This window comes from Balaenoptera acutorostrata, chromosome 8 (genome assembly GCF_949987535.1).
Source record: "Balaenoptera acutorostrata chromosome 8, mBalAcu1.1, whole genome shotgun sequence".
Taxonomy (NCBI): domain Eukaryota; kingdom Metazoa; phylum Chordata; class Mammalia; order Artiodactyla; family Balaenopteridae; genus Balaenoptera; species Balaenoptera acutorostrata.
In genome coordinates this window covers 83,068,675-83,088,508 of record NC_080071.1, presented here as the reverse complement: position 1 = coordinate 83,088,508, position 19,834 = coordinate 83,068,675, and the positions used below count along the sequence as shown (strand labels likewise).

Sequence of the window (19,834 nt, the reverse complement as noted above, 5' to 3'; positions counted from 1 at the left end):
AACTTAGAGCATATGACTTTTTTTTTGATTTTTAAAAAATTCTATCTTTTAAAAATAACCTCCAGTCGTCATTACCTGAGACATCCAGTACGGTAAATTCAAGTCTTGCACCTGTCACTAAGTCACCAGAATTGATCATTAACAAGCCTAGTTAGTTGAGTACAGATTGGCTAAGTGCTATCATCCACACACCCACAATTACATCACAGCATGATGGCCAATTAGTTTCAACCTGAGTAGTGAACCTTATTCCAGACAACTCTGTGTTCAACTGGAAAAACAGCTGCTTCCTTATTTCTACCTACTGTTCTTCTCTGCTGTTCTGAGCCAGCCCATTGGGTGAAGCAGGCCTGAAACAAGGTCTGAGTAATTTACAGACAGCAGGAGTCCTCCAGGCTGGTGTGCTCTGGTTGGGACGGAAATGTCTCGTATCTTCCTCGGCGTATGACGCGCACATTTTACAGTGGGGCCAGAGCAGTTCCATTTCAGGGAAGACAAGATGTGTTCATACACCTAAATTAAAACTTGCTTAGAAACCATGCTGCACAGCTAACTGAACACTGCTTCTGGGTTACAAGAGGGCAAGTAAAAGGAAGTTAATGCTTATACACATGGACATTCAGGAGTGATATCTTACAACTCTTCATTAAAAATAAGACCAATTGTCACCGCCAAGAGGAGCTGCTATGGACTGAATTTTGTCTCCACCCAAATTCATATGTTGCAGCCCTAACTCCCAATGTGATGATATTTGGAGATGGGGCCTTTGGGAGATAATCAGGTTTAGATGAGGTCATGAGGGTGGGATTCTCATGACGGCATCCTCTCATGCACTCTCTCTCTCTCTCTCTCTCTCTCTCTCTCTCTCGGTCTCTCTCTGTCTCTCTCTGTCTCTCCCCCTGTCATGTGAAGACACAGTAAGAAGGCATCCATCTACAAGCCAGGAAGAGAGTCCTTGCCAGACTCCAACCATGTTGGCACCTTAATCTTGGACTTCTAGCCTCTAGAACTGTGAGAAAATAAAATTCTGTTGTTTCAGCCACCCAATCTATGGTATTTTGTTATGGCAGCCCAAGCTGACTAACACAGGAGCCTAAGGATACATGAAATGTCATGTGGTATTCCAGGTAAGAATCTAGAACAGAAAAAGGACATCACATAAAAACTAGGGAAATCTGAATAAAGTATGGAGTTTAGTTAACAATAATGTGTCATATTGGCTTATCAACTGTAACAAATATACCATACTAATGTTAAGATGTCAAAATTAGGTGAAACTGGGTGCAGGTTATGTGGGAGCTTTCTGTATCTCATCAATAATTTTTCTGTAAATCTAAAGCCATTCTAAAAAATAAAATTTATTTAAAACATATAAATAAATAAAACCTGTCTTCAGTCTACTCCCAAAACAACCTATCAGATCATTTCTTTATTTTCAGTGTAAAAGAGTTTCTGTTCTTACCTATAGTTTAGAATAAATCTTTATCCATTCATATCAGCCAAAAAAAAACCCCATAGACATTGTCTAAGTTATTATTTATAGAACTTAAAATTGTACTGTGTACTTAAGGTTTCTTAGTATATGTAATCTAATAAGAACCCCTTGAAATTCAGTATCGTCACTCTAACAATGAACAATTACAGCATCCTGAAAATATGCAGAGGACACAAAGACAAATCACAGACAAGGAAATATAACTTACTAAAAAGGAAATAAAAAGTTGTCCCATTTCACTAACAAAAGATGTGTAAATAACAGCAAGAGAATAATTTTTGTTACATATCATATTTCCAAAAACCTTACAGCAAATATTCAGGCTGGCCAAGAAAGTGGGGAAGCAGACACTTTCATATGCTGTTGGTAGGCTATAAACTAGAACAAACTTATAGAAAGCAAGTTGGTAAAATGTATAAAAGTGCCATGAAAATACTTCAAATCCATTATTCTAATTCTGGAAATCTACTCTGAGGACATATTCAGATCTGGGAGCCAAGACTAGCAGATAATGCTTTGAGAGACATCCTCACTTATAATTTGGACGATTAGGTAATAACATTAGCATGTAAAATTAGTGAATAGGAAAATAAAGGAACCGCAACAGGAATCATTATATAGCCATTAAAACTGAGGCTTTGGAAGAGCCGTTGCTTATAACACATTAAATGAGAAAATAGGAAATATAATCGCGTATAAGGGAAGGGGTGTGTGATGGCAGAATGCTAAAAGTAGTTTTCTCTGGAAAGGAGAAGATGGTCAATTTGTTTTCCTTATCATACTTTATATATTTTCAACTTTTCTACAATGAATATATTGTTCTCTCAATTAGGAGCTGAGAAATTAGGTTACACTCTCATTTAGCTACTGCTTTCTTTTCAGTTTAATTCTTTACGTCATATAACCAGTTGTTAAAAGAAACTGTTACACTAAACCTCTTATAAAAGAAAGAAGAAAACTTAGTAGTCAGGTACAATTCTTTTCTGTTCTTAATGCACCTCCTATTTAGCTTGAAGCTCTTCCTACGGTGGTCAGGGATGGGCCAGCTGCTCAGGACAAGGCTGGGTCTTCTCTCTTGCCACAAACTTGGACTCCAGAGCTACAGGGATGATTTACACACTCCCTTTCCCTCGAAGAGTTCCAATTCTAGTGGGAGGGAAAGTTCTCTGCCTCGAAATTTCTCATTCTCATCTCGTAAAACCTAACTCAAGGGAATCATTGCTTTGGTTAAGTACTGCTCTCACCCTGAGTTCTGTTCAACTGGAAGCCCTCCTGGAGACAGACAAATTAACTAACTCTTTTATATAACTCGTATAACCTTTCTTTACAGGAGTCGGTAAAGGGAAAAGGGAGGAAATATATCAATGGACATCCAAGGAATGCAGAAGAAAAATCTGCTCAGGAGAGTCCTGGGATGTTGATTCAAACTGAAGTCTTTAACAGGCTGTGAAAACATGTTTCCGTGAAAGAAAACAGAGGTGAGTATCAATTCTACATATGCAACATTTGTCATCCAAGTTTAGTAGAAAAATGCAACTGTCCCAGTAGATACAAAACAAAAGATGTAATTGTGTAATATAACTTCTTGAAAAACAACTTAACCTGCCCTTGAAAACAGGAATCTCAGACAGCAGCCCTCTCTCCTGTCCATGGGCTGCCATAACACGGCCCCAGCCCTGAGAAGACCACAGCTCCTGCTTAGCTCTCATCCATCAGGCCATTTTTGTCAAAGGAGCATTCTCTCCAAAGCACAATTAAGCATCATTGGATTTATCTATTTGCCACTTGCTTGCTTACACAAACTGCCAATGTATATTTTAACCCTATATCCATTCAGGTTTTGTTCTATTTTCTACTAAGTTATTGAATAGGTCTACATTTAAAAGGCTTGGAGAGGAATACTATACTTTTTGCGAAAATGCGTTAACTTTTACACTTCATTGTCTCCTTTGCTCTAGATAACCCCTTTCTCTTGAATTCTCAAAGGATTTTTACGAATAACTTTGTTTATAACTGAACAACCGTTACTAGCATTTCTGGTTTAGGTGAAGTCTAAATCTGTTAGCATACATCTCCAATATACAGACAGCTATCTCGAGAGCTCACTCGGTCATTGATAAGCCTTGTAAACTAACACTTATTCTAATGAAAGACAATGAATTAGTAGAAATCTGGAGTCACAGCCTGTTCGTCTCATTGCCACCAAAGACCTGGCAATCTAACCCTCTTTCGCTAAAGGCAATAAATGTCTCTGATCCCATAAATGTGTTTAACTCTAGTTTAAGCAACTAGTAGCTGCTTTAAAGCAGCACCTCCCAAAATTTTTGTACTGTGTCCCACAATAAAAATACATTTTTAGAAATATAGCACACACACACATATAGCTAAAACAAAAGTTCCTTGAAATAATATCCTTACCACATTCAACACTAATCCATCTTTCTCTTTCCTTCCCTCCCTCCCACTCCCCTCTCTTCCTTCCTTCCTTCCTTCCTTCCTTCCTTCCTTCCTCCCTCCCTCCCTCCTCCCCTCCCTCCCTCCCTCCCTCTCTCTCTTTCTTTCAAACGCCGGTTGTGACCCACTACATTGATTTCAGAACGTTTTAAAGGATTAGAACCCACAGTTGCCAACCACTGCTTTAAAGCCCTGCTACTCGATGGGTGGTGACGTTATGACTCGCAGTACCACAGCATCTCAGCATGGATTCCTCCCCAGGCCTCCATCCTCGGCTCCCTTCCGCTTTCCCTCCGCTCTCCCCCCACTGCACAAACACTGCCCTTTGCACAAACTTTGCACAAACTCTGCTTTTCATTCTAGTTTCCCTCCCTTTTTCTTCATTCAACTCGTTGACATTACGTAGAACAAATCTCCCCAAATGAACGTAGTGACATAAAACAACACTTGTTTTCTTCCACTCACAGATTCTGTGGGTCAGGAATTCAGAAAGCACAGGGGTGACGGGTCTCTGCTCCACAATGTTGAGGCTGAGGGGACTCATGGCTGTATCTAATGGCCACTCACTCACCTGTCACGCGCCACTTCCTCGTAGCATGGTGGAATCAGGGAACGTGGGCTCCACGGGCAAGTGTTTCAGCTCACAAGGCAAGAAACTTCTTGCCTCAGAATTAACATGGCACTTTTGCTGCCATCTCCTGATTACACTGAGTCACAAATCCACCCAATTCAGGGGGAGATGCACCGGACCCCACCTCTAGGTAGAGTGGCAAAGTTCCAAAAGAACATGTGGGACAGGAGATGGTGTTACCGTCATCTTCCAAATTGTTATTCCCCAACCTCAGTTCTAATTCCCAAGGCAAAAATCCAGTAGACTACTACGTAGCTAGATCCATAGGGGTGTCAACTGACACTCAAACACAGTGTATGCCAGCCAAATGTACTTTCCTTTTATATTCCCTATCTCAGTACTACTGGGGAAGAAAGAACTGTATGTTGCATTTTAGATGAATATGCCAGAAGCACCTTAGCACAAAATGTAAGCAGACGCAAGGAGAGAACTGAAAGTAGGACGGGAGTTCCCTGCATCTAAGGAATTCTGTCCTGCGTGGAACACAGGCAGATCTTATAGTCAGTCCCTGTAATGAGAGTGACAAGTGGCCATTCTCCTTCAGACAAAGTGTTAACAGTTCATGCTAATTAGCAACTGTTAATTAGCAATTTCAGTGGTTATACAATATATGTTCTCACATACTTCACTGCTTCCCTTTCTCTGCCATCCCTGACTGCATGAAGCTCCCCATCTTTCCTTGCATACAAGCTAAGAAACGGTCAAGAGTAGTGCTAGAGAGGCAGCATGAGAGCTGGGAGCAGCGATTCTCAAAGTGTGTTCCATGGGCCACTGGAGGTCCCAGAGGCCCTTCCAGCAGTTCATGAAGTCAGAACTATTTTCATAATAATACTGAGGTATCATGTGCCCTTTTCCACGTGTTGACGATTGCACTAGTGGTATAAAAGCAACGGTGGGTCCAACTGCTTGTGCCTTGGCTGCTCGAATCAAATGAATCAAGGCGGTGACTCCAAACAGTACCAGTAGTCGCTGTATTTTTCACAGCCACACATTCACATTTAAAAAGAAAAAAGAAAGTTCTACTTAAGAATATCTTGATAAACAGTAAAATTTTAATGTTTAAAATATCAATAGTAGTATACATCTTTTTCATATGCTGTATACAAAATGGGAAATTTGCATAAAGCACCTCAACTCCATATCCAAGTGAGATGCTTGTCTCCAGACGAAGCACTAGTGTGCTCGTTTGAGCTGTGAGATGAACTAGCCACTTTTCGTGGACCCTCCCCCGCCATGCCTGCTTGAAAGAAAAACTGACAGACCATGGTTAAATAAATGGAAAATGGCACACGTTTTCTCAAAAATGAACAATGTGAGCCTTCAAAAAAAACACCTAGTGATATTTATTGTCAATGATAAAATCTGAGCTTTAAGGTGAAAAAGAATTTCGGAATCACCTCCCCACTGTGCCACCTCGGGAGCAGGGTCACTTCTTTAAACACAACCACCTACCAGGGCCCCAGGACATGCAGGGAAAGTAAAAGACCATGTGAGGCAAAGACGTCACTGAAACAAGGGACACACGAGAACTGTGAAAGCAAAAGCCCCAGCAAAGGAGTGCGATTACTTCACTCTGCTGGTCAAGTCCATACCTTTCACAGTGCTGAACGAACGGCTGGCTGTTTGGAGTGGCTTCCCTCCATAAAACTCCCTAACTGGGGAAATTACTAATTCTGTGGCTTTCATAAAACACAGAGGTCCACCAAATGTTTGCTTGGCAGGTTTTTTTTTCTCCCAAAGGGCAGCTCATTAAGTCCGTCGATAAAGCAGGCTTTGTTGTAAAGATTTACAGTGTTTTCCCAATGAAAACTCTAATTGACAACCACCAGGAGGATAACAATGCAGAGCAGAGAGAGCTCTGGTTCCCCCCATTCTTCCAAGATCCATCTCAAAAAGCGCGCCCCTCTTAGGTTTCCTGCACCAGTGTTCAGCTCTGTCTTTAACGGACACATGCATAAGTAGATGCCTGGATTATCAGAAGTTTATCATTCAAAGTAGTCAAATCTTAAAAACCAAAAGATTGAGTCTTTCAAACTTCAAAGGAAATTCCATTTAATTCCCAAGCTCAGAATATCAGGTCCCTCCACGCAGAATAAGCATATTACATAAAAATGCAACCATCCTTTTTCTATGTAAAGGGGGCGGGGGCCCTAAAAAAATAAAATGCACGATGGAGTCTTCAGAAATAGTTGCATGAGACTATTAAAGGCACTGCTGTTCAATGGATTCATTATAGAATAAAAGTTCAAGTACCAGAGAGAGTGATTTTCATATGAATGTTGGGTGTTGCCCTCACACACAAGAGTCCCTGGTCTACACAGAAAACCAAGTCACATCAAGCAAGTCAGGGAGCTGTGAGTGACAAGGTATAGAGAGGGCTGTTCAGATAAGGGACAGACATTACTGGACCCTTTTTCAAAGAAAACTTTGAAGATTTTGTTAGGCTTTCTTCGTGGAACTGTCACAAGATAACAATACAGCTGCAGATGAGTGGCCTTCAGTGGCCACATCACTGCCTTTTACAGACCAGCTGGCAATGGCTGCCCACGAGGGGAAATTAGCATTAAAGAAGGCCTCAAGGTTACTGGGCTGACACGCAGCCCAAGGAGAATACTCTCAAATAAAGTACGACACCCAACGCGGTCACACAAATCGAAAGCTGAGAAAAAAACCTCCTGTCTGAAAAGAACAGCAGCAAAAAAATACCCTCCTTACTTCTTTCTGAATCTTCCTGAATCTCCCCCTTCTCCAAACAGCGTCCAGGTCCCCGAAGTAAAAATAAATGAGCAAACCATGGGCTTCCAGGTGCATTATACAGATTAAGAGAAGTGCAGCTGGTGGAAGAGGTGGGAAAATAACACAATTCACTCTCTTTTTTTCTGAACAGAAAGTAGAGAAAAGAACCCAAAGCGGAAAAGCACGCCCCACCTCACCCCCATCCCCCCCGAGAACACCCAGGCCAGGAGTCCAGAGGCCTGAATCCTAACTAGTCTAGTGTCTACCACGACACTGCTTGATGAGTCCCTAAACCTTCTGAATTTCCTTGTCCTCGTCTGTAAAGGAAATTCGCAGACATCAGTGATTCCCAAACTGTGTTCCCTGGAGCTCTAGGGTTCTGCGGAGGTGCCTCTAAGGCAGCCAGTGACACAGGGGTAAGGCAAAGGGAGTGGAGCCCTATGCTTCCTCTCCACCCAAAACAGTTCAGAGTTGATCCATTTTCTATATCAAAATTGTGAGGAAAGTCTTTTGTTTAAAGAGTCTACCACCAAGAAAATTCACAACTAAAATGGCTTAAAAGCGTTGGACCAACATACCTTTTGATTTTGTATCTTTCTAATTATGTGGTTTCTGTGTGCCTCTTTGGATTATTGTTATTAGAATTAATTAATTGACAAGCTGGTTAATATAAATCCCCAAATCTGTGTATCAGGTTCAACTTAAAAGGTGAGGAAATGGAAACTCAGATAAGACAAATACATCAAAATCACTCAGCTCAGTAGCTGACGAGATTCAAACACAGGAATATCTGACATTAAAACCATTAAGCTGGATTCTGTCCTTATAGTTAAAGAACAAATTTCACTGTAAAAGACAATTGATTACCTCATTATGACTATAATTCTTTCTCTATGGAATACCAGGTTCTTCATTTGTATTCTCTAAGAGCAAACACTTACCCTGGCGAGATGAAATGAATAGCCAAAAGTTCTGCCCAACAAGCAAATTTGTTGGGTACAGGAAAGCCCAAAACGTTGACAAAGCCTCCAGGGCAATAATGGTTGTTAAGAACTTTCAAAGCAAACAAAACTCCTAAAAGAGGATAAAGAGCATACAAATATCAACAATCCAAATGTGGAGATGATCAACATTTACAAAGAAAACTAACTGAAAGTGAAAATTATTATTCCATTACATCCAACTTTTTGCTTCGAAACATACTCTATTCCTTACAACAAGTCAACCCAACATTCGGTAGAAAGACAGTCTTCAAGGCAATCATTCCTTTGATGTTTCTTAACACGGAAGTTCATACTGACTTTGAGTATGCTACTAAATATATAACACATAAAATGGGAATAAGACACCCGCAATGGTGCAATACTAAATGCCACTGAACTGTAAACTTCAAAATCGTTCATTTTATGTGATTTTTAACTCAATTAAAAAAATATTATTAATGTGCATTTTTCTAACGCCTATGGAAAGACATATTGAAGGCAGGGCTTATTTCCTTTCTTCTCACACAATCAGATGCATGAGGATGCATCTTAGAGGGAAGGGGTAAGGACGGCAGGGAAAATAGAGGGAAGGGTTTGATCTCCTTCGGTTTCAGGACGATTTCCCTCCTACCCTTCACATGATAATTTTTAGAATACCTATTTTAAGTCCTGATGGCAATTTAGTCCTATGAGAAAAATGTAAAAAAAGAACTAGTGAGGGGGACAGTGAGAGGCAACGTAATACGTGTTTAAAGTCATGAAGACTGGGTTCAAATCCCAGCTCCATCACTTATGAGGTGTGTAACCTTGAGCAAGTTACCTGACTTCTCTGGGCCTTAGCTTCCTCATCTACAAAATCAAGACAAGGCCACCTCCCTAAGGACCTGTTACATTAATTAAACAGCATGAATTATGTATAAAGACTATCATGGCTCTGAAAACACAGTGAGCATGCCATTGTAGGGTGTGGTGCATTTATTTTAATGGCGTTATTGAGATGCATACCCGTCTTTTTAGAGAACTCCCACAAGTACACCAATGCCTCTCTCCCTCGTCCCACCATAATGGAGCCAGTGCATATTTCCAGGACCACATCTCCTACAAAACGACCTTTGGGCAGACCCTAGTCTCAACTGTCCAAGAGTGAATGATGCGGCATAATGGGAAATAGCAAAATCTATGTCTCTCCTGTGCTCCAATCAGCCTATTCACCAAAATCCAAGCCCCAGCAGCGCTTAGCCACTCAGAATTCAGTTCCCTCACCAACTGGGACCCCTGCTTCAAAAAATGACAAACAGCTGCACCTCCCTTACTGTTTTCATGCAGGCTACCTTAGAAATGCATCTGCCTTACCTGAGAAACCTACAGCACAGTTCCTTCTGAAGTCAGGTTCATCCATAAGTTCTGCCAGAGCAAATTCCAAGAAGAGGTACACCACCCCAGTGAGTAGGGAGAACGTGGTGATGACGTAGGCAAACCATCTACTTCCTAGTCTTCCTTCCAGATGAATTCCTTTCCAGAGCATGGATGCCATATTGAAATACAAGTGCCAATCATCCACATGGTGAAGAGGGGAAAGCAGTAAGCGCTGCCAGTCTTTTTGCTGGTAACACTTCTCCACGCTAAGGCAGGAGCTAAGCAGCGGCTTCAGAGGATTCAAGAAGAACCAGATGTTGAGAGCCAAAGTTGCTAGGGTGACAGGTGGAATATTGCTGATCCCAACGTGGAAGATTTGAGAAAGGAGCAGAAGCAGTCCAATATTAATTCCTCTTGACCTCCGCTGCATGGTTAGATATCAAGCCTGTGACGGGAAAATGTGGTCAGACGCGAGGAATCTGGGAAGGTACAGAGGCAGCTGAGCCTAAGATGTAAAATAAAATGTACATGAAAATCCATCAGTTAAGAATTAGGACAGTGACAAGACGTCCTCACTTAAAGATGGGCTTACATTATGTATATCTCATCTCCCATCTAACAGAAGCATTATTTTCTATGTCTTCCAGAGTAACGCCCAGGACACTGGCTAATGTCCCTCCTCATTTTACATCCTAAAGGAGAAATGTCATCCCAGATCCCAGTGGACCACTTAATGGATGGGTATGCTTTTTCTGACAAATATGCCAGGAAAATGTAACTTGTCTTCCTTATAAACAAACTTATAACCTAACAAAAAAACATACAAAGATAGTGCACAAATATTTAATAATTATTCCTTCTCAGAATGCTGGAGAGAATTCTTCACCCCCTTCACTTTTTTAAAGAAATATTTGGGCTTCCCTGGTGGTGCAGTGGTTAAGAATCCGCCTGCCAATGCAGGGGACACGGGTTCGATCCCTGGCGTGGGAAGATCCCACATGCCACGGAGCAACTAAGCCCGTGCGCCACAACTACTGAGACCGCGTGCCAAGAGCCCATGCTCCACAACAAGAGAAGCCACCGCAATGAGAAGCCCGCGCACCACAACGAAGAGTAGCCCCCGCTCTCTGCAACTAGAGAAAGCCTGCGCACAGCAACGAAGACCCAGTGCAGCCAAAAATAAATTAATTAAATTAATTAATTAATTTAAAAAAATTTGATTTTGATATATTAGATAGAGTCTGCTCCAAAGTTCTTCAACATTAGCAAGCAAGTCTTAAAATGCAAGCATATATTATCTTCTGTTCCATATTGCCAGATGTCAACTGCTAGACTGCTTTATTTTCAGAAAAATTTCCACTTTTAAAAGTTACCTACTATGAGCCAAACCCTGGATTAAAACACAGTCGCTGTCTTTAAGGAGCTCATTTTCTACTAAGAAGTAAACCAACAACTGCCACACAGTGTTCTAAATGCAGGGACAGAGGAAGCCCAGACCCAAGGCACACAACTCAGGCTGAGGTGGTCTTGAAGGGTAGACTGGATTTACCCACGAGGAAGAGTGCCCATGTTCACGGGTCTACTTCTCCATGCCTTGCGCTGGCCCTGTGACCTGCTTTGGTTGACAGAATGAAAAGCACGCGACACTAGTTCCGAATCTAGGCCTCAAGATGATTTGCAGGCTTCTGCTCTCTCTTGAAACCCTCCCAGGCAACCATGTGGACAAGTCCGGGCTGGCCTACTGGATGATGGAAGACACATGCTCTAGTCACCCAGATGGCCCTGGCCACTGACCAGCTAATGCCTCAGAAGCAAAGCGGTCTAGCTGACCAGCAGCTGACCACAGATGCATAAGTAAATCCAGCTGAGCCCAGACTGATTTGTTGACCCACAGAACAGTGAGCTAAATAAATGATATTTTAAATGAACTTCACCAAATTTTGGAGTGGTTTGTTATACAGCAATTACTAACCAATACAGAAGGTATCTGCTTCAGAAAAGGTCTAGGTTATGCTTATGGGAAGAAGCTAGTAAAGAAAGAGACACAGACTAAAGATGCAAAAGATAAAAAGAATCAAGTCCTTAGAGGGAATAGCCTTGTCCATCATAACAGGAAGGAAGAAGAAGAATTTCAGGTGCAGATATGGGTAAATAGGCAGATGAGGGGACAGGATGCTGAAAGAGTTCTCATCTAATGGTTTTCTGATTTCCCTGTGGAGCTATCTTGGCTCCAATCAAATATTTAACGCACTCTGATACCCTAAAGGTTCTCATTCAGACAGCACATTGGAAAGTGCATGGGCTTTAGAGTAAAAAACGGCTAGATTCCTACTTACTAGCCCTGAGATCTATGGTAAATTACTTAAACTTCAATTTCTTCACTTTAAATTAGAAATAATACCTCCTTCTCAGGATTACTGTTCCATGTCTGGAACAAAGTAGGTACTGAATAAATGGTAGCTACTTTTTTCATTACTATAAAGTAATCTCACTTAGGAGAAAGTCTTTGCAATGGTAGCATCCTAATAATGAGACTCAAATGTACTCCCCATCCCTCTTCACACAGGGATTCTTACCAACTTCACACCCAAAAGAAATGCCCAAGAAAAAATTATATATACGTATGTGTTATGGGTGTACCCCCATTATTAGCACAACCCCAAGTTTCTTTATTGCCAGGGCTTATTATTAGAACTTTGTAGCATTCTCATGAACTAGAGAATTTAATAAAATTTCAACTGAAAAGCTCCCAGATAATTTTGGAGAAATAGTCTATATTTTTCACATTGATGTTCAGGTTGATTTTCAAATCTTCAACTACGGTGACATGTTTTCAATTCCCCTAAATAATTATATATATCAAACATCATTACCTGTAACAGGAGCAATGGAAAAATATGGTCCTGATCATTAAGTAACCAGCTTATAAGAAATCACAAAATAAACCCTTCAATATCAGTACAGTGTCCTATGATGCCAGGCTATGCACAGCAGAAAATCAAAAATAATTATGTCTTTGCTTAAGAAAAAGTCCCCTCTCGATTGGAATCATTAGTGGTGGAGAGTATAAACAAAAGGACAGTGGAATTTCCCCAAGCTTGTCTCACACTGTGCACCCAGGCTCACATTAACTTGCTTGACTTCTGCCCAAACCCAAAGGCCCCTTTTTGTTCGCATCCCTTCTCACCTCTCGGCTCTATCTCCCCACTGCTGACTGCTCCTTCTTCCCTGGGACGCTGTGCTCTCCCGCAGGTTCCTGCCTCCTCCCAACTCCCCTTCCTCTGCTTTTCAGTTTCGCTCTATTCTTATTCTACACTATTTCTCATACACTTATGGAATTCCACTCTCATGGTTTCTCTATAATTCTTTTTATCAGGATGGTTCCCAAATTTATATTTTACAGCTTTGACTTCTCAGATTTCAGGGACATAACCTTGTAGGAAGAATATAGTCCACCTAATCTCTTGATTTCCCAAAACTGAATTACCCCTCCTTCTTACAGAATGACTATTCAGCCATTCCTCAATCACTCAGTTTTTAAAATAAATATCAAGTGCCAAATGCAGGCCAGTCCCTGTGCCAGGCATTAGAGGTACAGCAAAGACCCAAACACTTGCAATCCCGGCCCCTAAATGGCCCATTTCTATCATTTCTGTTTGTTGAAGGAAATAAAAATACTTGCTGCAGAAAATCACAAGATGAATAAAATGATGTGGTATGCTTAATGTAAAGGCCGATGGAGCCATAACCAACGTGAGAAGTGCATAATATATGTTGGGCTCTGTTTTCCAAAGGGCCACTAGACCGTAGTTTTAAGTAGCGAAGATAAATCGACACTATTTCAAACCAGCTCTATGGCCCAGTTTCCTTCCTAATAAGTAATCAAGTCAGCCATCCAAGGTGAGGGATGTAGCCTGTTTGTAGCAAGATAACAGAAAATCTAACTGGTTCATGTGGAGATCAAATCTGTAACCTGACTTCGTGGGCCAGGCAGGCACACGTCTCACTGTAAGATGAATATTGTTTCATCCTGCCCATAATCACATAGATATTTTTAGAGAGCTGAGCTGTAGCAGAGAACATAGAGGCATGATTCATAAGCTGGAAACCAGTGCAATGTGTTTGGTTTTGAAAGTGACTTGTTTATTCTAACCTGTACTCAGACCATAACCAGTTACACCAGCGCAAGGAAGAGCAGGCTGGTCCTTGCACTCCATCCCCACCCCCCCGCCTTATAAACATATCCTCCCCCTCACACTCAACATGCCCCAAACTGAACACTGGACAGTCCCTTCCAAGTCTACCCCTCCTCCCATGTGCCAGATCTCAGGACACAGAATCTCCAGCTACCCAGTTGTTCAGGTTGGAGATACAGACAACATCCTCGACACATCCTTCTCCCTCTTCACTCTGCTTCCCCCAAATCCCATCCACCACACTTTGCTAACTCTTCCAAACTATCTGTATCATCTACCTCTTTCTAGCTCTAGAGCCACTACTCTAGTCTAAGCCACCATTGTAACTTGCCTGGATTACAACAAACTCTGCTTCTCCTCTTATACCCAACAACCATTATTCACTACTGCTCTGGGTAATTTTTATAAAACTAAAGTTGGATTCCCCTGCAGTAAGCCTTCAATGGCTTATCGTTACAGTTGGAATGAAGTCCAAACTCTTGACCGTAACTACACACTCGTGATTACCACTGTCTTGCCTACCCCTCTGGACTCACCTCACACTGGTCTCTGCCTTTGATCACTATGATCCAACCACCCGGGTGCTCCCACACCGGGAGCTCCACGATTATAGCATAAGTGCTGAGGGCAGAACTATCTATTTTGATCACCACTGAATACCCAGAGGCCTAGCATAGTGACTGGTATACAGTCAGTGCTTAATAAGTGTTTGTCCAATGACTCAAGATGAGCATGTTAAATGTATCTATATTATAAAATAAACAAGACTGACTTAAAAGGTCTATGATACATTTATCCCTAAGCATTTTTCCTACAATTGCTGCAACCTTCCCCATAGCACTGTACATATTATTCCACTTATCAGTTAGTTCCAGAAGAGTGTTGTGACATTTATCTCAACTTTACAGGAATAAACCTCTGATCCATTTAAAACGTATTAATAGGTTGCTTTGCCAGAACTATTTGATTAAAAAAACATGGCATTTTAACCCTGACCAGACAGCTGTTTTGACTTCTACTTCCGCAAGGGCTCTGTTGATAAGAGCTTCAACGGCGTTGTCACTCTGGTGTCAGTAGGTTCCATGAACATTACAAGGTTCACGACAATTTACAAGTTTCAGTGCTACCTCCAGTGCGAGCCACAAGGATTAAAACTACCTAGAAGATCTGCTGTCGGTTAAAATCTTTACCAAAGACTGCTCTTCTGAAAACGTGGAGAGAGCAAGTAAAACAGAGGGAGGGGCAGGGTGATGAGAAAAAGTAAGAAACCAAACTTCTTTAAATTCGTACTGTAGTGGTTTGTTAAACAGTTACCTTGTCCTGGAAGTGCTCTGTTTATGAGGAAAAAAAACAAAACAAAACAAAAACAACATGGCATTTTAATTATGTAGTAATACACACCAGACAGTGCTATATCAAGGTTGTGACAGAGAGAAATGGAAGACCTCCTGAAATATGGATAGGAAAATTAGCCATATTTACTTTTAATGAGAAATTAAAAATTAAACAGGTTGTAATAAGAAAAACTAAGTCGCTAGAACAAACAAAAGAAACTGAATTCATAACTTGGGAAATCAACGTGTCTCACGGGGTAAAGAAAGGAATTTTACCAAAAGGGAAAAGAAACTTACTATGATGATTCTCAGTTCTACTTACAAAGCAGGAAATATTTCATCATTATCATTTACCATGGTGACATTATATATCAATTTTCAGTTTAAATGTTCAAGAAGAACTCAGGCCATTAAACTTCAAGAATATGTACCAGTTATAAATTATATTCCCAGTCCGGCATCTGACAGTAACCAAATTAATTTCACATGAAAGAAAGAAACTACAGTCTTAATAGGAGTAATCGAACGCTTTTCTGAAAACAGCCTTCCAGGTCACTAAAAGTGCAACAAATCTTAAAATTATTCATTGAGATCTTTTAAAATTGTGTGAGATTTTTAGTTAAGAATCAAGAAAAGGTTTATCAATACTTACATGAGGTAGATTAATGATATGTCATTATTACTATTTTCATGCCTTTGGAAAATTTCATTTAGGTTCCATATATTTTAAGCATATTCTCTTAAAAAAAGAATCATAGAGGAGAATGTAGGTTTGTTCAAGTCACTTGGCAAGTATTTATCAGAGGCCTGCTATCACTCAGGTTGAATATTTTGCTAATGCCTGACTTTCCAGATGCTTAAGCATTGATTTTTTAAAATTGAGATATAATTCACACACCATAAAACTCACTGTCTTAAACGTCACAATTCGGTGGTTTTTGTATATTCACAAGGCTGCACAATCAGCACCACCATCTAATTCCAGAACATTTTCATTACCCCCAAATGAAACTCTCCCCACTTATCTCCCCATCCCACCCAATGCCTGGCAACCACCAATCTACTTTTCATCTCAACGAATTTGCCTATTCTGAACATTTCATCTAAATGGAATCATACAATATGTGGCTTTTGTGTCTGGCTTCATTCACTTAATACTGTTTTTCAAGGTTCATCCACATCGTAGGAAGTATCCGTACTTAGTTCCTTTTTATGGTCCAATAATATTTTATTATATAGATACACCACACTGTGTTTTTATCCATTTATCAGTTGATGGACACTTGCGTTGTTCCCACTTTTTTGGCTATAATGAATAATGCTGCTATGAACATTCATGTACAATTTCTTTGTAGAAGCATATGTTTTCAGTTCTCTTGGACATATACCTAGGAATAGAACTGCTGGGTCATACGGTAACTCTATGCTTAACTTTGTGAGGAACTACTAAACTGTTTTCCAAATTTTTGTCCATTTTTCATTCCCTCCAGCAGTATATGAGGGTTTCAATTTCTCCATACTCATATATACTCAACAATACTTGCTTTTATCCATCTTTTTTATTATAAACATCTTAATGGGTGTGAAGCGGTACTGATTTGCATTTCCCTAGTGACTAATGATGTTGAGCAAATGCTTAAATTTTCAGTGCTTAAAATATAAATATGCATGTTCATAGGTACACGTAACCATAAAGACAAACATGTCCCTTCTCCCAACCTCCCCCCATGCCATCCCCTTCCAAGAAATAGTTTAACAAGCTCTTCAGAAGAAAGCTTCAGAAAGAAAGATGAAACCATGAAGAAATCACCCAGGTTAAACTGCCAGGATTTTAGCACTACCATCCCCCTGCAGTGTGATGGGTTAAAAGTGAATGTGAATGTACTTCAGTAGCAGGGGCAGGGCTTAGGCCAACACATTTGACTCTAAACCCTGTAAAATCTTTTTGAAAGACGCAGAGGGTTAATATGATTTATCGCTTCAAACAAAGCAAAAAAGCTATGGAAAAAGCAGATTGGATATGCTAAACATGAAAACTTCCTCTGCTTTTTAAATTACAAGAGCTGAACAACAAATTAGAGCATAATAAATACCACATTGACTTGGGCAAAATATTCACAAAACAACTAGATGCATTTTTTTCTCTCTCTTACTGTTTTAGTACAGTCTACCTTCTTTAGGAATGAAATGAACTGGATCATTTCTTCTCACTCCCATAACTCTCTCAGGAATCTTTTCATTCATGGCTCTTCTAATCCAAACATAAGAGACTGTTTTCACCACCTGTTACTATAGGGCCAATAGATGAGAACGCTTTAGTCTAGCACAGTAATAAAATCCTTTGTTCTTCCAATAACATATCTTAGCATAATTTTATTTTTCCTAAAAGGTATTAGCTTCCTTAGGCCCCAAGAAAACCCAATTACAAAATGCAGATTTTCAAGATATTTTTGAAAATAAGAAAATGGTACAGTATAATATGTATTTGCATTTAGTGGAAAACAAGAATTTACTAACTGAATGCTTGTGAAGTAATTTGTTCCTCTTTTCAAATATATGAATGCATTTCAAAAAGCTTACATAGCTTCAATGTGATCACAGTTGTTAAATGCAATACACAGTTATATCAATAACATGAATTATACTTTTAAAACTTAGTATTTAAATATTAAATGTAATAGCAGATGGTCTGGCTTCACACCACTGCACTCTGTTCAATTCACCAGAATGCATCATCTACCTGAGTTGATTAGTAAATGGGGAGCTCTGGGGGTTCAGTATGAAATCTGTGTCAGAGCACCATCATCATTTAATGACAAGTAGCACATAAATGACAAATTTTTTCTGGCCATTGAAATCTGTTACATGGCTTCATGAGCTACATTAATGATAAAAATCAAAGAGAATCAGCGTAGGATTCTGTTTTCTTATTTCACATTAAAGACAGAGAGATACAAAGAAATGAGGTCAATCGAATGAAAACTGACTCCATGAATAAAAAATGAAAACTGGAATCAAATTATATTAAGAAGCTAATGGGAATCTAGTCCTCATGAATATTGTGACACTCAGTAATTACATTCCAGTATCTATTCATGGAAATATCTACAACTTGGACTCTGTTCCAGAAGAAATTGGGAATTGAGAGCACTTCCCCCTTTTGAAGGCTGCTGAGATCTCCATTTATATGACGGTTCTCCAACCTCATAGACATCATCATCATAACCATATAAGAAATCGTCTTACCCAGCTAGAGACAACCATTAAATTCTCTCTCAAATACCAATGGGCTAAATCTTTCTGATTTTCAGCTACCAGACCTAGCTTAAACACACAAGACCTAGCTTTTAACACACAAGAGCTCCTCCTTCCTTTTTTCCCCTCATATACCATCTCTCAAAATGAAAACAAATACAAAATTTCCCATATCTTAGTGGAACAATATCCGACTGTCTTTTACAAGGCCTGTCTTAAGTATCAATGCCATCCACGTGGAAGGCAAAATACCTGACCTCTAGGGAGTTAGGATTTAAGACCACTAAAACAACCTAAGAAGTTGAAGAATGTTCCAGACAAGTAAGCAGCCATCAATAAGGTCATATGTTATGTGGTGGCAGACCTAACCAAAGGTCAGACCCTTATCACCTGACACATTTCCCCCAGTCTTACTTATATAATGCCTGACTTGGTTTGCTTAAAATCCAATCTCATCATGTTATCCCCACCCCCAATCCACCATGCTTTCTTACCTAGATCAGCCTTCTGTACTTCATCATTGTAAGACTGAATTGTATCACAGTTACCAGAACGGACTTCGAAGCCTAATGGCTTGAGTTCAAATCCTGGCTCAACTGCTTGGAATTGTATGACCTTGGGCAATTTCTTAATCAATATAAGCTTACCTAAGTTTCCCCACTTATAAAACAGACACTAACAATAATAAGACCTGCCTCATAGAGTTGTTGATGAGTTAGTGTATGTAAAACACATAGAAGAATGCCTAAAACATAATAAGGACTTCATAGGTATTAGCTGAAATAAAATCATCATCTGATCAACTTCAAGCATTTCAGCCTATACTTTAGTCTTGTAATATTTATATGCCTTTCCCAATAATAACTAATATTTATACAATTATTTATAGTTTACAAAGTAGTTAAGTATACTTGCTTCACTTCACTTAATTCTCACAATCTGGTGAAGACAAAGTTAGTTCCATGTTACCTACTAGCTGGTCTAACCAGCACTTACCAAAAAAATCACTTTACTGTCCTTTTAGCCATTCTGAAGCCTGTTCTGTAGAGCTGTCTGGATAAGAAGGAGCTCAGTGAAGACCTGAGACTTTCTGGGGATGTTAAACTTCTCTGTCCAAGGTGCTAGATAAGTGTGGCTATCTCCACAGATGGGCAGTCCCATGGGGCTCTCTCACCACCAGAGGTCACCAAAGTGAATTTCACATGCATCCCATAGCTTTTATTTTAAGTCTGACCATTCCAAACGTAACTGCCCAATTTAATGGAAATCCTTTCAGCAATTTTGGTGTAAAACCATCAAAGAGAGATAGAAATTCCATTTCTTTCTGATATAAAGAACCCAAGACGGGCTTCCCTGGTGGCGCAGTGGTTGAGAATCTGCCTGCCAATGCAGGG

At 40.1% G+C, this 19,834-nt stretch overlaps 1 protein-coding gene across 5 annotated transcripts in view; it reads right to left on the bottom strand.

Moving 5' to 3' along the window:
* Positions 1–19,834, bottom strand: part of RHBDD1 (rhomboid domain containing 1) — a 115,493-nt gene that overhangs the window by 82,137 nt on the left and 13,522 nt on the right. For 2 of the 5 annotated variants that reach the window (XM_057551687.1, XM_057551688.1), the window contains exons 2-3: positions 9,653–10,100; positions 8,258–8,390 (exon numbers count right to left, since the gene is read on the bottom strand). In XM_057551687.1, coding sequence (XP_057407670.1) covers positions 8,258–8,390; positions 9,653–10,085 — 566 coding nt within the window. In that variant the 5' untranslated portion in view covers positions 10,086–10,100. Of the gene's footprint in view, positions 1–8,257; positions 8,391–9,652; positions 10,161–11,032; positions 11,052–19,834 lie in introns of those variants that run through there. The other 3 variants (XM_007166729.3, XM_007166730.2, XM_057551686.1) reach the window with 2 other exon arrangements.